This window comes from Rattus norvegicus, chromosome 11 (assembly GCF_021556685.1).
Source record: "Rattus norvegicus strain SHRSP/BbbUtx chromosome 11, alternate assembly SHRSP_T2T, whole genome shotgun sequence".
In the NCBI taxonomy this organism is placed as follows: domain Eukaryota; kingdom Metazoa; phylum Chordata; class Mammalia; order Rodentia; family Muridae; genus Rattus; species Rattus norvegicus.
In genome coordinates, this window is record NC_141544.1 from 81,097,009 (window position 1) to 81,118,153 (window position 21,145).

The 21,145-nt window shown below is 40.0% G+C and overlaps 1 protein-coding gene across 6 annotated transcripts in view; it reads right to left on the reverse strand.

The window, feature by feature from the left end:
* Positions 1-21,145, reverse strand: part of Zfp148 (zinc finger protein 148) — a 113,200-nt gene that overhangs the window by 49,576 nt on the left and 42,479 nt on the right. For all 6 annotated transcript variants that reach the window (XM_087576835.1, XM_087576839.1, XM_087576837.1 and 3 more), the window contains 2 exon segments: positions 20,194-20,330; positions 12,406-12,754 (listed from right to left, as the gene is read on the reverse strand). In XM_087576835.1, coding sequence (XP_087432961.1) covers positions 12,406-12,738 — 333 coding nt within the window. In that variant the 5' untranslated portion in view covers positions 12,739-12,754; positions 20,194-20,330.

Genomic DNA, 21,145 nt, shown 5'->3' on the forward strand with positions numbered 1-21,145 from the left:
GCAGGAGACACAAAAGGGAGGCGTGAGGAAGGGAAGGAAAACTGCAGGACTAACTCTGGACATCTTTGATAGAACCAGATGTATCCAGCCAACAGGAAGACTTCAAAATCTAAGCTCCCAAAGCTACAGAATAGCGTGGGGAGGAGAAGCTGATGGGCAGGTATGTGTCTCCTCTCCCCGAACTAGGACCACATGAAACCCTTGTAAGGAACCGTCTCTGTCAGGAGAAGAAATTAATGAACAGTTATGATTGTGAGGAGGTTGAGGAGTCTCCAGTCCCTATTCTGGCCTACTTCCCACGTATACTTATTCCTGTACAGTCAATGATGTTGCAATATCAGCATTTTATAGTTACCCACAGACAAAATGAATCAAGTATGTCAAGTTATCCTAACAAAGTAATGCTGACTACGTCTCATTGGAATTCTACCCTTCTAACTTCCACAACATCGTACAACTTAAGTTCCCTCCTTTGCCTTGTGGCAACTGCTTTGAACTGGCCCAGTAATAAACTTCTGCTAAGTGTTACATCAACGACACTCCAGTGTGGGAGTCTCCTGACACCCTCTCCACGTCATGCTCCTTGATCAAACAGCTGTCACAACACCTTATAGATGTTTAACAAGTGACAGTATCAGAGACTGGATGCATTAGTTAAGTATGAGAATCCAAGCATTTTATACTGATCTAGACAATGAGCTACAAAAATGCACAGCTCACTTCTCATTAACTGTTTTATGAAAGTCACTTTTCAGGGCCATAGAGAAGTTAAGAGTGCTTACTACCTCCTGAGGGCCAGCAGCATCAAACTCTGAGTTAGAGGCTAGCCACTCAGTCTACAGGTGAGTTAGTTCTGGGAGAGCCAAAGCTACACAGAGAAACCCTGTCTCGAAGGGGGAAAAAAGAATGCTTACTTCTCTTGACCAGGACCTAAGATTGGCTCCCAGTACCTGCATCAGGTGGCTCACAACCACCTCCAGGCAGATGTTCTCTGGCCTCCAAGGGCACTTATATGCACATGATACACAGAAATTCACACAGATGAACACACACACCTATAAATAAAAATAATAAATAGACCCTTAAAATAAAACAAGGCTAGGCATGGTGGGCCTTTGATTCCAGAACTTGGGAGGCAGGTGGATCTCTGAGTTCAAAGCCAGCCTGATCTACAAGGCTATATAGAAAAACATGTCTCAAAAGACAATCAAAACCAAAATAACAACCCAGCAATGGAACTTAAGTGGCTCGGTGGTTGGGAACACATTCTGCTGGTGCAGAGGACCGCTGTTCAGCCTGATCCCCAATGTCCACATAGTGGCTCAATCTGACTGTAGCTCCAGTTCCAACTCTCCTGACCTCTGTGGGTACTAGGTACACACATGATACAAAGACATACATGTAGGAAAACCTCAAAAGCATAAAATCAACCTAAAAAATTTTTAAGGTTTTTTGTAAACGAGTTGCTACTTATATAATACGTTAGTCATACATTAAGATGAAAGTTTAAATTACTGCACGTTTAATTTTTTCTGATAAATACAATGCAATCAACAGCAAAAGCTCTTGCAAGTCTTCAATTTTTTTAAGAACATGAAGGACTTTGAACAACAAAATGACAACTGATTTAGACACACCTCAATTTTCTCTTCCTCCTCCTCCATTGAATCTCTTTCTGTAGAAATGCTTGTGCCCCATCAAGACCAAGCACACGTCTAGAGGCTGTGCACACCTGTGGGCGAGCAGACACACCTGTGCTTCCTAGTTCCACTGGCTGAGACTGCAAGAAGGGGTGACACTCACTACTCTAGCACCCAGAAATTAGCTTCTATCTACCAATGACTACTTAATTGAGTCCACATCTAGGACAGAAAAAAACAGTGTGTGGTAAAAGCTAAAACACTGTGGTGCCAGAAATTCAAGTGCTTTAAGAAGGATCAGAAATATGTCCAAAGGAGCCAAATGAAAGAGCCCCTAGAGGCCCGAACTGAACCAGTATGACCGAGCAATTAAACAATGGCTGCACGGGATTTTAATCCCGTGGAATAAATATCCACAGTGAAATGACAACAAAAACATTACCTTTACAATGGGGAAACCTGACAAACATCATCTTAAATGAAGTTACAGGCCTCATACGTCCCCTGCAAGATGACCTGAGGTCAATACAAGATCACATCTGTGGCACTGTCAGAAACACAGAGGACTGGGCTCCCTGCACCAGGTACTATCGGGGCACTAAGAATAATGTGAGTTGGAGTGGTGGGTAGGGGGTACATAGTCTCTAGACTGTTAGAGAATTAACCTCATTGGAAAACAAAACTAAGGCCCCCAAAAAGATTAAACTTAATGCTTAAAACTGTACTGATCAAAAGAGAATGTAAAAATTCAAATCCAGGTCCTCAATATTCTGGGATACAAAGGACCCAAACTCCTATATTCTGTGTATAATCTCTTATGCTCACGCTGCCAGCATATTCAGTGAGGTCTTTCACCCCAATGCTGTACAGTTCCAAAACTAGGATTAGAACCAAGATCTCCAGTGCACTCAGAAAATCACACTAGCAGTTCCTGCCTGCACAGACCTGCATCATCCGGGTCTCTCAGTGTCCCCTCACACAGGAGAATTCATAGGAAGTCACTAGTTGCTGGGGAAGTGAAGTCTCATTTTCTTCAGCAACACAGCCACCAATTAGCCACCCTTTACCTGTGCTGTCTAGACAACCCTGACTGAACTGATAGGCTCTCCACACACTGCACACAGGGGAAGGGATAGGCAATGGTAATCTACTGTCCATGATGCTACTCATTGGTTTAATCACCTTTCAGCCGTCCACAGAGCAGTAACAGTACTCACTTATGTAAGAAGGGTAAAAAAAGAAAAAAAAATCAAACAATATTACAAAAAGAATCCTTGGAAATCCTAAGGCACCAAATAAACGTATCTGCCATTAATCACTACCACACACTGCAGGACTGTGGCTTCTCAGATATGCAGAATGTTACTAACTGCTACAAATAGCTCATTTATATAGTGTGCTTTCTAAAGTTTAATACAGCTAAGAGCTCATTAAGCTTTCATTTAAAATTCTCCTTCCAGGGCTAGAGAGATGGCTCAGGTTAAGAGTACACGCTCTTCCAGAGGACCAGGATTCAACACCCACACCCACATGGCAGTTCATGACTGTCTGTAACTCCAGTTCGGGAGGGTGGGAGGGAGGATGGGGTGTCCAAAACCCTCTCTGGCTTTCGTAGGCACAAGGCACACACATGAGGTCCACGTACATGCATGCCAGGAGAGAACTGAGAGCACAAAGTTGTGCCACAGCACTCACACCTATCCAAGTATATATCTTTTTTCCCCATATACTGATTTACTTTTACTTTTCTTCTCTAGCCTACAAGGGCATTTGTCATTTTGGGGGGATCATAAGTAAACCCAGAGACACATTTTAAAATTCTTCTGCTACACCATTTATAAAGATATTAAGTTGGACTTTTCAAATATAGCTACAAAAACTAAATTCATTTGATTAACATAAATGACAAAGAAATATTCATGGTGAAGGTTAAGTGGTAAATAAAAATAAATATAAAGGATGTTTTAAGACTTTATACAAATATCCACATATGTTTGGGACAAACTTTGTCCAAACACACAAATACCTACATACAACAACGACAACGACGACAAAAAACGGTACAATGCTGCCGAAGAAGCGCATGGACAGTGGCTATCCTAGGGTAGGAGGTTAGAGCCATTATCTGTTCTCTATGGTTCAGAACCTTCAGGATTTTCTCAGGAAGTGTGGATTACGTTACTAGCCTAAAACGGCATCAAGTCCTATCTCGTACAAGTCCTCATTGGTAAAAGCAAAGATGTCTGAGGAATGGTAGGTGCCACAGGCTGCAAGCCTCATACTTGGGAAGTGGAGCGAGAAGGAAGGCTTAAGGGTCATCTCAGCTGCAGTGAGTAGGCCAACCTACGTGATACCCTGGACATAATAAAGGGATAAATAAGTCAGAGAGAAGGGGAGGGAGGAGAGGGGGAGAGAGGAAGTGAAAGGAAGGGAAGAAGAGGAGACAGTGGAAAGGCTGTAGGAATAGAACACCCTCCTATTGCACACTCATTATACACTGCTATACCCAAACTGCTACCCACGGGGAACTGAAAGGAAATATCTCTTGCTTACTTTACAAAACTAAACTGCAATCAGGAAAAAAAAAGTTTTGTTTCGTTTGTTTGGTCTGGTTCTCACATCACCTGAGAAAACTCAGCTCCCATAACAGTGCATATAGATGAAGCGTGGTTAAACAGAACAAGTTACCAGACTTCGCGGGTTACCCACGAAAGGAAAACTCAAAACACACTTTACCACACTGTACAACCAAAATGCTTACCGTGAAAATCCAGTACATGACAAGACCCCATATCGAGGATACAGAGCAACCTCTGTAACTTGCCAAACCACTTGCCAAGCTACCAAACTGTCCTGAGGAAACAGGCAAAGCAGTGAGGAGAGGCAGGCACAGAAAGGCACATCCCAAGAACTCAAAGAAGCACTTCCCAGAATGGCCGATACCTAAAAGCAATCTTTTGTTGGAGAGGAGGGAAGGTGTGTTAGGGATTAAAACTAGTTAGTCCCTTGCAAACAATGTGCACTGAGCACACCTGCAGCCCACTCTAGAAACAGTCTGCAATGACAGAATGAACACTACATTCAGAACTGAGAATAACCTATTAAATACATGAGATGACGGACTTCATAAGCAACAAGCAAACAAAAACAGAGCACACAGTATAAATGGTTCTGTTTATATCACAATCAAACTCAAGCAAGCTAACAGACTGTGATAAAAGCATCAAGGTAATAGGAAGAGTATTGGGAGGCTATGTCTCAGGGTCACTAATGATGCTCTATGTCATGATTTAGGCACACGGGAGTAACTTCTGACTGTGAACTTAACAGTTAATCCAATTTTCTTTATGAACGTCCTTATTAATAAATACATACACATGGGCAGAAAGAGCCTACATGTGAATGCACGGATACATGCACCTTGTGAATGTATAGATACATGCACCTTGTGAATGTATAGATACATGCACCTTGTGAATGTATAGATACATGCACCTTGTGAATGTATAGATACATGCACAAGCATTCCTTTTACCATTATTTCACTCAAACAGACCTAGCAACAACATAAACATAAGTAAATAACAGCATGCCATTTAATCACTGAAATAAACAAGGCAGTTTTATATGTGGGGACATGAAAATCAAAACAAATTATCATTAATAAACACAAGTTCAAGTGATATCATAGATTTATCATTTATACCAATGTTTGCAAATTAAAATTTTTCTAGAATATCAATATTAGTAATCTCTTTGAGATCAGAATAGGCAAAAGATAGAAACAAAGAACCCCCCACTAATCCATCCGGACACACTAGTTTGTGTTTCTGGAAACCAGACACCCTGCGTAAGTGCTCTCTAACGAGCTCTACAGAAGCCTATAGAACACTTACCTTCCATCTGTGTAACTATTCTCATCATAATATTTCAGCTCTAGCAGTAACCATGTAGTCATTTTAGAAGCAGTAACTATGTGGTCATATTGGAATAAACACCTCTGACCCAGGTGAACTGAACCTCTAGCCCTGACCTAAATGAAATCCAACTTGTAAATCCGCATAAAACCATCTAAAGAAAAATCTACTATTAATAATTTGCATCTATCTATGGGGGTAAAAGTATGGTGAGTTGGGTCAGATTAGTTTAAGCCCAGAAGAAAATAGTTAAAAGGAGAATGTGCTAGTTTTACTCCCTAAAACAATCAACTAGAAATCAAGCATTCCTAACCCAAAACTACAAAATACTGCAAAATCCCAAACCTTCATGAGTGTTGCCCTCAGTGGAACCTGGCCATCTTGACTTTCAGGTATAAGGCTACACTCAAAATGCACGGTAAAAATACTGAATAGAATTATCTCCAGGTTTCGTGTAATAAGAATATGAAACAAAAATGACTATCCTATTTTAGCCCAGGTCCAATCACCAAAATCTTATTATTCATATGTCAATACCCCATAATCTTAAAAAGTGCTAAAATACTTTTGGACACAAGCATTTCAGATAAAGGATCTCAACTGCAAAAGTGTTACTCTAACTCATCCGCTTACACAACCTGAACGATGACGGGCCTGTCTGTGAGTCTAAAAATATACATGGTGAGTTCTGGGCCAGCCAGGACTGCATAGAATAAACCTGTCTCAATACATAAATAAATTAATGAAAATCAGTAGTTGTGAGCAATAACAATTCCCATTAAAGCCTGGTTTATGAAGGTTCAGTGTTCAGCTCATGTTATCTCTGTTCAGAAACCACCCTCCATCAGGTGGCTTGTGAGTAAACTCTCATGAGTATCCTGTACCTGACAAACCACTCTAACCTCTTGAAACACAGCCTGAACCAAAGGAAGAACCAACAGTCCAAACAACAAATTACTACTGAGTCCCTCAACAACTCTGAAGATATGCAACAGTAATCAGGAACAGACTGTGACTTACAACTGACGGTGAAAAAGCACACAATTCAATTACAACCGCCTGTGTCATCTTCCCTAATGAAAGGATTTCAGAAATTGTTAGGAATTGAGAAGGAAAACAGAAGTCTTATTCCAATGGCCTAATACATTTTGAGTTTCCAGGCCCATTAAAAATTTATTCAAATATAAGTACCTTAAAGTACAGCAGTAATTCTATCATGTTGCTTTAGAAATTTATGATTTAAAAATGTCACACAAAGCCACTGAGAAGCTTAAACAGGTAAAAACACCTGTCTCCAAACCCGATGACTAGAATTCAGTCCCTGGGACCTACACCGTAAGAGGTAAGAACTGATTCCTGCAGGTTGTCTTTCTGACCTCCACAGGTAAGTTTTTAAAGATGTTTAAAAGAATGTCACAGAAATTCTGAAGTAAATCTTTCAGGAGTTATATATTCCTAAATATTTTCTATAACCATTATATGACAAGAACATGAATTTTTTAGATCGCTCCCAATTTATAAAATATTTTCATTCACATTATACAGCCCAACAGTTTATCAGAAGACAAATGTATTACTGTCAATTATAATCTGCTCCAAGTTGTAAGTATGGATGGCAGACCTGCCCCTTCACATGCCTGGGAAGAAAACTGCACAGAGGGTTAGGAGTTCTCAAGCCTTCTTTGATGAACTTGTTAAGAATGGGAAGGTTGCTGAAATCTTTTAATTCTCTGAGATGGCTGCAAAGCTTCTACCACAGCACTATGTAGTGACACAGAGGCAGTGATGGGACAGCTTGCATGGACACTGTCCAACACAGACACCATGCAGCTGATAAGCATCTGCAGAGTGCCCAGTGAGTTAAAAACCTCACGTCTTAATTTAAATGTCCAATGGTAAACTATATACTACTATACACTAGTAGTTGACTTCTACTGATTTAGAGTAAAAAGAAAAAAAAAATCAAAATAAATCCTGAGAACAAAGTTGCCACAAATAACTTTTAACTGTAACTTAATTTACTAAGGGAAGAGAACCAAAAGTCATTAACAGGTTGAGAAAACTCAATTGCTAATTCCATACTAACAAGGGGAAATAGGAAAAGGAGTTCTCTGTGATTTCCAAGTGAATGAACAAACAGGAAAAAACTATTACCTTGTACAATATCATTTTTAAAACACATTCAGGAAAGAATGTTGAAAATGGCCTGTTATTCTTAAGTCTGTTCACACTGAGAAACAAAATCATACTGTTCTGGGTAAAATGCCCTTTTCAATGAAAACCAATACACAATTACATCCCAAGCCCTAACCCTTGCCACCAACAGCAATATATGACGAAGGGAAATAATTCCTCATGTCTATTTATGTCTCATTATAAAACAATGTTACATAAATCCCAAGTTCTGACCATCTGTTAAATGGCGTGACCAATTTTTCAGACTCACTTATCTTTGAGGACAACAACTGAATTGAGTGCCCTACAAATGGGGCGCCAAGCTGACACGGTAAAGATAAGGGACTGAGAACAGTTCTAGTTCTAACATGCTGTAAGGAAGGAACCCTCACCGCCCTGAGTGATATGCCGATGAAAAGCACACAGACAGACGGAGCAAAACGTTAGGACATGCTCTAGAGAGCAGCGCCTGTATTCTTCATACAGAAACCCACAGCAGCTTGATCTGCACCAGTTAAAAGTAGGAAACTTTCAATAAGAAAAATGGATTACAGATATGACAGCTCTGATTCACTTGTGGGTCAAGTGAAAACGTCACATATTGTTTTTTTCATCAAAAAAAAAAAAAAAATCCTCGAAGTAACCCAATTACAGAGAGGAACCAGATCTGGGGTAGACAGAAGGTTCAGAGGGTGGTGGGATTGATGATAAATGGTTAGGTAACTGTCTCTTCCCTTCTGCTCTTCTCTATCAAAAGCCTTGCAGTGCCCAGACTGTAAGCGGGGCAATACATGGGAACTAATAGAAGATGCCAAAGCAGGGTTCAGGATCTGCAGACCAAGGGTGGTGTTTGACCAGCTGGCTTGAGGTCCTCCATACACTCGCTAGTTAGCAAGCAAATAAAATTCTTAAAAGATGTCTCTCAAGACATCATATCCAGGCAGGATAAGAAGGTTCTTCACAAAGAAAGGAAGTTCTGGCAAGTGCTGGTTGAGAAACACAGAATGTGCAGTGTAACTCTGGGAACTGACAGGTAACTGAAGCAGTGTCAGAGAGTGCACAGTAAATAGGAAAAGCAACTGAAGGTCTTTATCCTAGTCAGCAATTAAAAATTGTTACTATTTGCTACAGCACTGAATCAAAACGTGTCCAATAAAACAACACTAAAAACTACAGACAATGCTGGGGTAAATTAAAGAAAACCTAAAAAACTAGAGGTATACCATCTGATGAATTAAAGCCACCACTGTTTAAATGTTGACTGTAAGCAAATCATTCCCTAGAATCTATGTGATCTAAGTCCAGCTGGCTCTAAACTAAGACTGACAGACATGAGATACAAGTACATAAACTGTCCTAAGAGGCTTGTAAAGAACAAAGCTGAGTATTACTTTATCCATCTCAAACTTCACCATGGAGGATAAAGTCAAAACGTGCTTCTAACTGAAAGACAGATACTAAGTCAGAAACAAAACTTAAGACCAGGCATACAAAAATGCGGAAAAGAAAGAAGTGCAATAAATACATTTACTAGTAGCTTTATTTCTAATAATAAAAATAAGAAAGTACAGAAGAAAAGAGATAGTAAATGTTTAGATATTAAAACAATACATTAACCAATAAGGAAAACAAAAGTAGAAATACCCAATCAACACAGATAAACTAACAACATGCTTCGCAAAAGCATGCAGATATGAGAGCTACAACTAATTTCATGGCATAAAATTTCCAAGAGAGACAATGGTAAACTATGATGAAAAAAATCCTAACAATTATGGGTGCAAATAACTGGGAAGAATTACAAAGCAACTTTGTAGAATAATGAAAGTATTTTATATCCCGATGGGTTGTACAATACTGAAGTATGCAGCTGTCTACTGAAGAAGGAATAAGCGTGACCATCTAATTCTTCCTTCAGTTAAAAACAAAGCGCATCTTCACACAAGCATCTGGGCTGTCGCCTACAGCCCAAGTACTAAAAACATAAAATTTAAAGACAAGACCTACAAAACCAACCTTAAAGGAGAACAACAGTTTTACAAGCAAATAATCCAAAGTGAGGTGGCCACAAGAAACACCACAAGAAAGCTTTCACAAGATGTCAACAAGAATATTTCAGGCAGAAGCAAGCCACGTGCAAAAGAAATAATAAAGTCATTGTGGTCTGGTGAACTAAGGTAGTCTGATATGCTGAAAACGAAGTGTGGGAGAGTTCAGTAACAGCAATAAAAGAAGACACCTAAGAGCTCTGACACAGTGACTCTCCACCCATACCAATCAGCATTTAAAAGAAGACACCTAAGAGCTCTGACACAGTGACTCTCCATACCAATCAATCAGCATTTAAAAGAAGACACCTAAGAGCTCTGACACAGTGACTCTCCATCCATACCAATCAGCATTTAAAAAAAGATACCTAAGAGCTCGGACACAGTGACTCTCCACCCATACCAATCAGCATTTTAGTCCAACGAGGAACCAGCGAAATCATTTTACAAAGGGAGCAAGAAGTTATATTGCATTTGAAACAATCACCACAGAAACTAAAAACCAAAGAAGGTCTAGAACACAGCCTGTCCAATAGAGTTCCGGTGGCCTCTAGACGACTGGATATAACCGACACTGGAATGGATATATTCTCCAGCGCCACAAGTCAGACCAGAATTCGGCCACAAAAGACATCTTAACACCATAATCAAATAGTATTTACTCTGACAATAGCTAAAACTAGAAATCAAGTAACAGCAAGAATAATCTAGAAAATATTTGGAAATTAAGCTATGCACTTCCAAATAATGCATAGTTTAAAGAAATCAAAGACAGAAGGAAAGAGAATGTTATTAAACACTCAACTAGTGAGACATCTGAAGCAGCGCTTAAAATAAGAGAAACTCACAGTATTAGCATCAGGAGAGAAGGGCTGAAATCAACAACCTAATGAAACTCCAAGTAAAACGTAAGGAAGAGCAGAGCCAGTGAGGCAGCTCTGACGCCTGCTGCCATGTTGGGTGGATGGCCTGAGTATGGTGACCTGATCCCCAGGGGCGCAGAGTGAAAGAACACATGGATTCCTGCAAGATGGTCCCTGACCTCCATTCTATGAGTCTATGAGTCATCCTCTTCAGCTAGAGTTCAAGGCCAACTAGGGCTAGAGGAGAGCAACGCACACACACACACACACACACACACACACACACACACACACACACAGACACACACACACACACACACAAAATTAAAACAATTAATGAATTGAAAACAGTAAGTCAGGGGCAGGAGAGACAGCTCAGTGCTTAGAGCACTTGCTGTTCTTCTACAGGACCTGAGTTCAATTCCCAGCAACCGCATCAGATGATTCACCCTCACCTGCTGCTACTTTAGCTCCAACAGATCAGAGGCCCTCTTCTGGTCTCTGCACTGCTCTACACTCAAATGCACATACCACCCACACAAACACACATACACATAACATAATCAAAAATAAAATGAATCTTTAAAAAAATAAAAAAACAGGAATCAACAGAAAAAAACAAAGTATCCTTAAGGTATCAATAAAATCAGAAAGTCACTTCTGGAGGGAGGTAACAGAGCAAGTATTCAATACATAAAGTGTCAGTTTTATAGGACAAGGAAGCTCTAGAGACCTACTGTACAACACTGCAGATACAATTTAACACTACTCCACTGTAAGCTTAAGAATAGTAAAGGTGGTAACAAAACCACAGACACACGCCTACAGTCTGGGTAAAAGACAAATAGACTATTAACAACACACACAGAGCAAGTACATGTGCATTTAAAGGATAGTAAAAACAAAAGAGGAAGGCAGGAAGGCAGGAAGGCAGGAAGGCAGGAAGGCAGGAAGGCAGGAAGGCAGGAAGGCAGGAAGGCAGGAAGGCAGGCAGGCAGGCAGGCAGGCAGGCAGGCAGGCAGGAAGGAAGGAAGGAAGGAAGGAAGGTAGATAAAGAAAACTGGAAACAGATTTTTGTGTCCAATAACTGGAAAACTGATGAAATTTACCACTTCTTTCAACAAACTGCCAAGACTCATAGAAGAAACAGATGATCTCGAGCAAGCATTTAAAGGGGGAAATTTATCAATTCTCTCCTATCTTTTCCAGAAGACAAGAACAGGGACTAACTCAATTCTGAGGCAAGAAATACAAAACACCAAAACTAAACAATGACATTACAGGGAAAGAAGACATAAATGCCTAAAAATGAGTGTCTTGGAGCTGTGTGTAATTCCAGCACCAAAGAGGCAGAGGCAGGAAGATGCCAGAAGGTTTAAGGATAGCCTGGTCCACATAGCACATTCTAGGCCAACTTGGCCTATATACTGACAGCCTGCCACAAATAGATTGGAGTTCCAAGACAGCAAGAACTACCCAGAGAAACCATCTCCAAAAATCAAAACAAAATGCTAAATGGTGTCTTTAAAAAGCAAGCACTTAAAATCCAATACGCACATAACCTTGACCAAAGAATAATACTGGAAAATAGAGTCCAAAAATAATGACACATACAAGCTTAATTCTGCCTTTCAAATATGATAGCTGCCCACAGCTTAGTCACTCTATTAAACAAACAAACAAACAAACAACAACAAAAACTACTATCCTTTAAATGTTGGTGACTTGCAGGGCTGGCTGCCCTTTCTGGCTCAGTACTTACGGGGACATTAAGCGCATACTGCAGTCCTTGAGGAAGCCGCTCGTGGGTGTCCGTCTGCTCTTCGTCATTTTTCACTGTCTCCTCGTGGACCATGAGTTCATCATGGGATATCATATCCTGTTGTCTCATTTCACTCTCTTGTAACACTTCGTCAGCAGCAAGGATCTCCTGGTGAGGCAAACTTCGATCTTGAAGTACTGACTCCTGAAGTTCTCCGGACACGGCGGACTGGCCAGACACTCCACCCATTACAACCATTGCCCTGGAAGACTGCATTTCGTCTATGCCGCCACATTTAAGAAACAATCCTTCCAGTTTGTCGTCAATGTTCATGCTTAAGTATAACTGCCTAGAAAAACCAAGTTTGGCAACAAAGCATAAAAAATTAGTTTATATGTCTAACTTGGTAGCTTTTTACTTCAAATTATAAAAGAAATAGAAAGTTTTTACTTATCTAATTTATATAATTACCAAGATTGACTTCCAGAGGCTAGAAAAGTAAAACAAGTTTTCATTTTGAAATTAAGCCATAATCCTAATATATTTTATTACTGAAAATGTACACAAAACAGATTAAAGGAAGTATTTATAGCTTCAGTTCAAGAACTTTCAGGTTTGAACGTATAATAGTCTCATAAAATCCTTCATAAAAGGATGAAGTCGGTAAAACATAACGGACAGAGAATACTACCAGGCAAAATGCAGATGGCAAACAAAGATCCCTGTGAACCCTAAGAACCCTAAGAAGGGCTGTGATGTGCGGCAGCTCAGTTAGAGCACTGCTTGGCTACCGTGCGGGAAGAGTCCTCGGCTCAGTACGCCCCAGCAGCACATAACATATGGTACAGTGTGTGCACCGAAGGACTCCAAGTCACACAGAACAAATGTAACCCTCGGTCCCCAAGTGGAAGCTCACAAGTAGGGGAGCGCTGTGTTTTGGTGTCTTTCCTAAAGACAGGGTTGAATATCACCTTCGGCTTCATAATGTAAGACCAAAATATAGTTAGATTCCAATCCCTACTAAAATGAAAATATTCCTTGATTTACGGACAGTATTGCCAAGGGAACGACCTTTTCTTAAACGAATACTTCACAGGCCTTTATGAACAGCGGAGTAAACAAAAGTCTAATTCAGACTTGCTTTTCTTGCCTTCCTGGTACCTACCAAATGTTATCAGTCTGGAAAAATGTATGACCAAAGAGCAGTACTTGACTTTACTTTTCAAAATCTTCCCAGAGCAAACAAGCTGTGAAAGGTTAGTCATTGTGAACATCTTCCCAAACAGCTGTTGTCTTCGCATTGCTGTACATGGTCCTTAGAAAATTAGCTTTCTACAACTAAGTGAATCTTGTTGAAAGGACTAAAAGTTGATCATTCTGGCCAATTCTTTGGAAATTCTGGCAAACTATGCTGTTTCTAGACTACCTACTGTTTTCTCAAAGGATGTGAAAAACCCCCACCTGACAGGCACTTACACATGTACAAGACATCCTTTAGGGCATCAGCTGCAGTCACATACACCATCACTTAAAAAAAAAATCAGGGCAGTGGTGGTGCACGCCTTTAATCCCAGCACTCCAGAGGGAGAGGCAGGCAGACCTCTCTAAGTTCAAGGCCTGCCTGGTCTACAGAGTAAGTTCAGGACAGCCAGGGCTACACAGTGAAAACAAAAACGTGTCAGTTTTAGAGTATGGAAGATGGAAAAGAAATTTAAAATAAAATAAAAGACCAGCCTAAGTAAGTAGCTTAGGGAAAACTCAGTTTTTAGTTTTGGGTGTTACCAAGGGCAAAGCATCCAGCTGATCTACTACTCCAGATAACACCAAGTTTCCCTACTGTAGAGGCTCTTGACTGCCACAGTTTTATCAACAATTAAAAATCACATTCCTGCACTTGTATCAATGGGAGGGGTGACAAATAAATAAAGTATTTAAAAAAAACTTTAGACAAGACTATCTTGGGTGGGGAAGCACCAAGGACTTCAGTCAGGGTCTTACAACAGGAAATAGTGTGTTTCAAACAGAGTAAATTAAAACTAAGGAGAAACAAGTCAAAACAGGCCTGTCTCTCAAATCTCAAACCCTTTCTGAGAACAAGTCTACACCAAGATGAAGTCCCCCTCCTCACCCAGGGTTTCTTACTCCACTAAATGACAACTGTTTGGCTCACCCATGCAGAAATCATCTGCACTGTAGCTAGCAGTTTGGGTAATTCCATCATCATTCACAGCTAGAGGGAAGACACTCTTGAAGAGGAGGTCAATCAGCAGCCACCTCTTCCTGTTGTTTTCAGGAAGAGAGAAGCTGACTCTTACTGTCCGCTTTCAACTTAATGTTCTGAGGAACTAAGGTGTACAGATTTACAAATAAACAGAGAGTAAAGAAGCTCTGAGTCGCAGCTTTTATTATAGAATTAAAATGTAAGGGTTTTTTGTTTGGTTTTGTTTAGTTTCTCTGTGTAGCCCTGGCTGTCCTGGAACTCACTTTGTAGACCAGGCTGTCCCTGAACTCAGAGACCTGCCTGCTTCTGCCTCTTGTGCTGAGACTAAAGGCATGTGCCTGGCTAAGATATAAGTTTTTAATACAAGCACTTGTCACAATGACTTTAAGCCTCAGAGAGTCTGGGGACTTGCTTCAGCCATTAACACAACTGTTACAGATACACAAACTGAACACTACTACTCACTTTTAATCAACTATACGACACACTAAAATACTTATTTTTCTTACTTTTCATTAAATCAGAAACTCACATTAAGTTCTAAAAGGATTTTATGCAATTAATGTGAGAAGTATTCTGCAGTCAGAGTAGGTTTGTGTCTGTAGTGTAAATAATTATAGTATTAATAGAGAGGCAGAGCTATTCTGTTGATAATTAATGCATGGGGTTATTTATTAGGTAGACAGCATCAGGCTGGACACTGCTATACAAGTCACCTTGCTCAATATTGTTCATAACCCTAAAGACATAATCCTTACTCAACAAAGAACTTCACGTAGGGTTACAGTTAGGAAATAAACTGGAATTTAAAATGAAACTTCTCTGATCCAATGCAGTTCTTACTACATCAAGCTACTCCCAGACCCAAAAAGGCTCTAGAACTGTCAAGAAGTTATTGAGTAAAGCTAACTCCATCACCACCACTAAGCTTTACAAAGCCATCACTCAAGTCCTGAGTACCTTCACCTCCTTACTGACCACTCCTCACCTCCTTACTGAGTATCACTCACCTCCTTACTGACCACTCCTCACCTCCTTACTGAGTATCCCTCACCTCTTTACTGAGTACTCATCTTCTTACTAAGTACTTCTCACCTCCTTACTGAGTACTCCTCACCTTCTTACTGAGTATCCCTCACCTCTTTACTGAGTACTCATCTTCTTACTAAGTACCTTCACCTCCTTACTGAGTACTCCTCACCTTCTTACTGAGTATCCCTCACCTCTTTACTGAGTACTCATCTTCTTACTAAGTACCTTCACCTCCTTACTGAGTACTCCTCACCTTCTTACTGAGTATCCCTCACCTCTTTACTGAGTACTCATCTTCTTACTAAGTACCTTCACCTCCTTACTGAGTACTCCTCACCTTCTTACTGAGTATCCCTCACCTCTTTACTGAGTACTCATCTTCTTACTGAGTACCCTCACCGCCTTACTGAGTACTCTTCACCTTGAGGCTCAAATGAGCACTTCCTGATGCAGAATCTATCTTCCTCCTTTGAGTGAGAAAATCCCTTTCTACATTTCTCATTCTCCACTTTCCATTTATTAGTCATACCTCAGTTTATTTTTTTTTTTTTATTTATTTTTTTTGGTTCTTTTTTTTCGGAACTGGGGACCGAACTCAGGGCCTTGCGCTTGCTAGGCAAGCGCTCTACCACTGAGCTAAATCCCCAACCCCCTCAGTTTATTTTTTCATGAAAAAAAGGTATTCTTTTTCCTATATTTATCCTCTTAAACTACCTCCTTATCTCCTCCCTTTTTGTCAAGTCATAATGAAGACAATCTTTCTACATCCAATTGGAATTTTTTTAATTCAATATGTTGCTGATAAAGAGCAATACTAAAAACATACTTCTGTCAAAGAAAAGATGGCTGTTAAGTTTTAACATGAAAACAGATTTGAAAGCTTTTGCTAAATTCTCTAAAATTCTTGAAAGCAGTTAGCTCCCTTTCAGATTGTACATAGATAGAATGTCTCCACCAGCCACAAACTACCTTTAATTAACCTGCATTCAAACATTTAAAAAACAGAACATAAACTTCTCATTTCAGGATTCTGCTTTCCTGTTTATTTGTTGAGATTGGTGGTAACACTCTTTCTTATTCTCTGTCACTGAATATATGGAACTTCAAATGTGCACTATGAGTCAAAACAAAAACCCATGAACCTAAGTATCATTTTACTTTCTATGAAAAGAGTAATTCCCAACTTAGATGATTAATTACTCTCCAATGGTCAGCAATACACCAGAACCCACTCAACCTAAAAAGAAACTTCTCTTTAGACAGCCACTCAAAGGTACTTACCCCAAAAATCAATTCTTTCTCTAGCCCATCACCAAGACACTAGGGTAGAACCCACAGGCGTGTGCATGAGAGGAAAGCATTTGCCACTGAACTACATCCCCAGACCTCACAAATGACTTCTGAACCAAAGCATTTCCACCAAACCCTGTTTCTTTGGAGGATTTCAGTTACATTAATCTGGATATTCATAGTTTTCTACTCTAGATGCAAATTAGAGAGAAATCCCAACATAAAAATACAAATGTCACCCAGCCAGCTGGATCTAGTGCTGCATGACTATAGTCGGAGCGCATGGGACCAAGGCAAGGGGACCACTGCAAGCTTAGTGCTCGCCTGGTCAATATAGCAAGATGCTGTCTCTGCAAACCAACAAAGATGTGAGTGTGGGTGTGCTTGGGGTGAGTGTGTGATGGACACACACACACACACACACACACACACACACACACACACACACCTCATGACACCACAGTGGGTAAAATGAAGAAACCCCTATGGATATCAGAATGGCCTTTTACCCAGTTTCCACTTCATTCCTAAGAAGTTTGCTATATTCTTACACCCTTCAAAACAGAGTTCTAATCTACTCAAAATTGTTTACCACATTGAAAACGAAATATTTCTTCTCTAGGAATAGTCTATATTTGGACACATCTGAAATATGTCTTTGTTTTCGTTTTTATTTTTTAATATTGGTTTTTTGAGAACCAGTTTGGCCCTGAACTCATAGCAATCCTCCTGCCTCATCCTTCTAAGCATTGGAGTTACAGGCATGACGCCATGCCCAGCTCTCAGATACATCTTTGTATAAACACCACTTTTCATATTATAAAGTCTTTCTTCAAAACTGTATTTTTAAGTGCTACTATTTTAAAACAGCCATGTTCAGTGCCAGCAGCAGCAGGAGACATTGAAGTAATAAATATAATTTAACAGACAGTAATAAAATTATTAACTAGGATAAAGGTCTCCATTTGTAAATATGACAACTTAGATAAAAGTGACCATTTTTAACCATAGAAAAATAATCTATAAATAATCTATAAATATTTAAGTTAATAGACATTCCAACATAACAGGAAAACCATTCAAAAACCTTGTATCTAAGCACATAATATATTCCAAATATTTATCAAAATGTCTTCTAAAATGATACAACCAGAAAATTGTGGCACTGGGAATCTAAAACATTGCATTTTTGCCAACTCAAACTATTTAAGAACCAGGTATAACTTATCTTTATCAAGATGAGAAGGATGGGGCTGGGCGCACACAGTGGTCCTGGTTACCCTGTACATTGCATTTGGTACCAGCACAAAGTTAAAACTACTCATTCCATTAGAAAACTGAATTCCATCATTTTATGTAGCATAGATATAAGAAATCCTTCTTAAACTTCCCTAGATAAAAATGAACAAATGTTCAATGCCTGACACTTGGTTTACTGTGCTAGATCATTCACCAAACTTTGTCTAAGAATAGAAAAGATGTTAACTGTTTAAGGCATTAAAATTGTATTATAACTATTTATAAAATTAAATCAAACACAAACTCTAGTGTGGCAGACAGCTGGTTATCCAATATCCACACCAAAATCTACCGTCTTCTATCCAATAAGTTATTGTTGGGATTGGAGAGATGGCTCAGTGGTTAAAAACATCTGCTGCTCTTGCAGAAGACCTGGACAGATAGATATATACTCAGGCAAAACGTCCATATACAGAAAGTAAAATAAAAAACTGCCTACAGAAATGCAAAGTATTCTTCTGTTTTCTTCTCTCCACTGGCAGGCACTGTAGCAATCATCCCCAACAAGCTGGAACTTAAAATATCAATCACAGGGACTGGAAAGATCCTTCATGGGTCAAGAGTACTGGCTGCTAATACAGAGAACCTACACTGGATTCCCAGCACCCACACAGAGGCTGACAGCCACTTGCAGCTCCTGTCTCCAAAAGCCCACTCTGCCTCTACAAGCACACAAGCAGGAAAACAGCTCATACACAATAAAAAAAACCTTTAAAAAGAATTTTTAAAAGTATTCAGAACAGCATGGGCTCAGAGTATAATTCAGTGACAGAGTATCAGACTTAGTTAGAATGAGCGATGCTCTAAGCTCCATCATCCTCAACAACCTCGCCCTACCCCACTCCCCAAACAAAGTGCAGCAGTGCCAAGCAAAGGAGCCTGGAGCACAGCAATGATGGAGCTATGGAAGGTATGAGATCGTTTACAATAAGCTTCCAGGTGACAGAAATATATTCCAATGATTATAAGGCTATCAGAGTAGCCAATTGTACATGGCAATATATCAGACTGCTTGCTTATTTTACTACAGGTAAACATACAACATGTACACATTTAGAGGACTATGTTATCTCAGGTTCTTTTCCTCAAGACAAGCAAACAGGGCTTATTCCAGCTCACAGTTCAAGTAGGGAAGTAGAGGCAGCAGGATTTGAATAGAGTCAGGCAGTGAACACTGGAGGAAGCGCACCAGCGCTCAGCTTCCCCTGCTGCATTTTACACAGTGCAGGGTTCCCTTTCATGGCAGGATCTCATCTCCCAATTGAGATGAGTCTTCCCACATCAATTAATCCCTCATAGACAGTCTCAGTTAACCTTAACCTTAACCTGGATAATCCCTTAATGGTAAGCCTGTAGGCTTAGCTTTGACAATTCTAGACCCTAACTAGCTGACAACATTAACCATCATTTACATTTCTACCAATATTTTAAAAATGCTGTTAAGGAGATTAATTAAGAGAATAACTGCTACTTATTATTACACAATATATTGACCAGTTTCATCTCAAACATTATCTTTAAAAGGCAGGCATTGTGACACAAACCTTTAATCCTAGTACTCAGGAGACAGAGGTAGGCTAAAGTCAAGGCCATCCTGGTCTACAGGGTAAGTTCCAGGACAGCCAGGACTACATGGAGAAACCCTGTCTTGAAAAAACTAAATAAACAGAAAAATAAATATTTCCTCAAGAAATGAAAATCCAAACTGAAACTATTATACAAACCCAATATGAAATCTATCATCCAACAAAAAAATGTTTATTTCTGAAAAAAGTAACTTCAATATAGCTGAGGCCACCGAGAACTTTCCTAGTCCAAAACTACACATACATCAGTGACCTTCACAGCTAGGACACTTACCTCAAACTGTAGGCTGATTTTATTCATGACTTAATTAAAACACAGCCTAAAACGTACTTTTTCAAGATTATGAAACATAAAGTTACCTGAGGCTGAAGTAAAAACTGAAGACTTCAAGGAAGGGAATGCTGTTGAGTTGAGAAAGAAATCATGGTTGAGTTTCTACCTTTCACAGGCTCCAGAAACTCACAGGATCCTCTCAGTCACTTGTGCCATCCGATGCCTACAAGAGAATACACAGAGGATAGGCAAAGCATACTCCACTCCTCGAGGGAGAACAGGCCGAGACATAGTGTGTGCAAGCTGCCTGAGTGCTGCCTGGACACTGTAATCTAGGGAGCGGTGTCTGCAGAAGAGAGAGGGCACTGACTGAGGAAACAACAGTGGCAGGTAAGAAAGAAGCAACCTGACTTCTAAGACAAATGGCCTTGTAGCCAGAACGATGCTCAACGGGTAAACATGCACACTGCCAACCCTGAGTTTGATTCCTGGGAATACATGGAAGAAGTGGGGACTGATTCCAGCAAGAAGACCTCTGACCTCTACATGGTCTCTTTTCCCCATGTTCTGTGTGTGGATGGGTGGACGGATGGACGGATGGATGGATAGAAGGGTGGATGGATGGTAAGATTTTTGATAAATATAATTTGCCTAGTCCCGGAATCCACAACTCTGAGATATGAAATGTTACATCAAATTTCAGAGGGCTACAGAACTATAAGGTAAGCAGCCACACGAAGAAACTACATGGATCTTTGGGTCTACTTTATTAGGTCTGTGGACTGGTGTGGCAATATATGCCTTTAGTTCTAGGCCAGCCTGGTCTACATGGTTAGCTCCAGACCACCAACCTACACAATAAAACCCGTCTCAAAAGAAAAGGGGGGGGGGGGCCTGTAAAGTGAAGGAGAAGCAAACAAATTGAGGACTCACAGACAACATACACTAGTAGTGTGCAGAGACACAGTAGAAAGAGTGTCATCCTAAGACCACATAAGCATCTAGACATAAACTGAACACCAGAGCGGTGTGCAATAT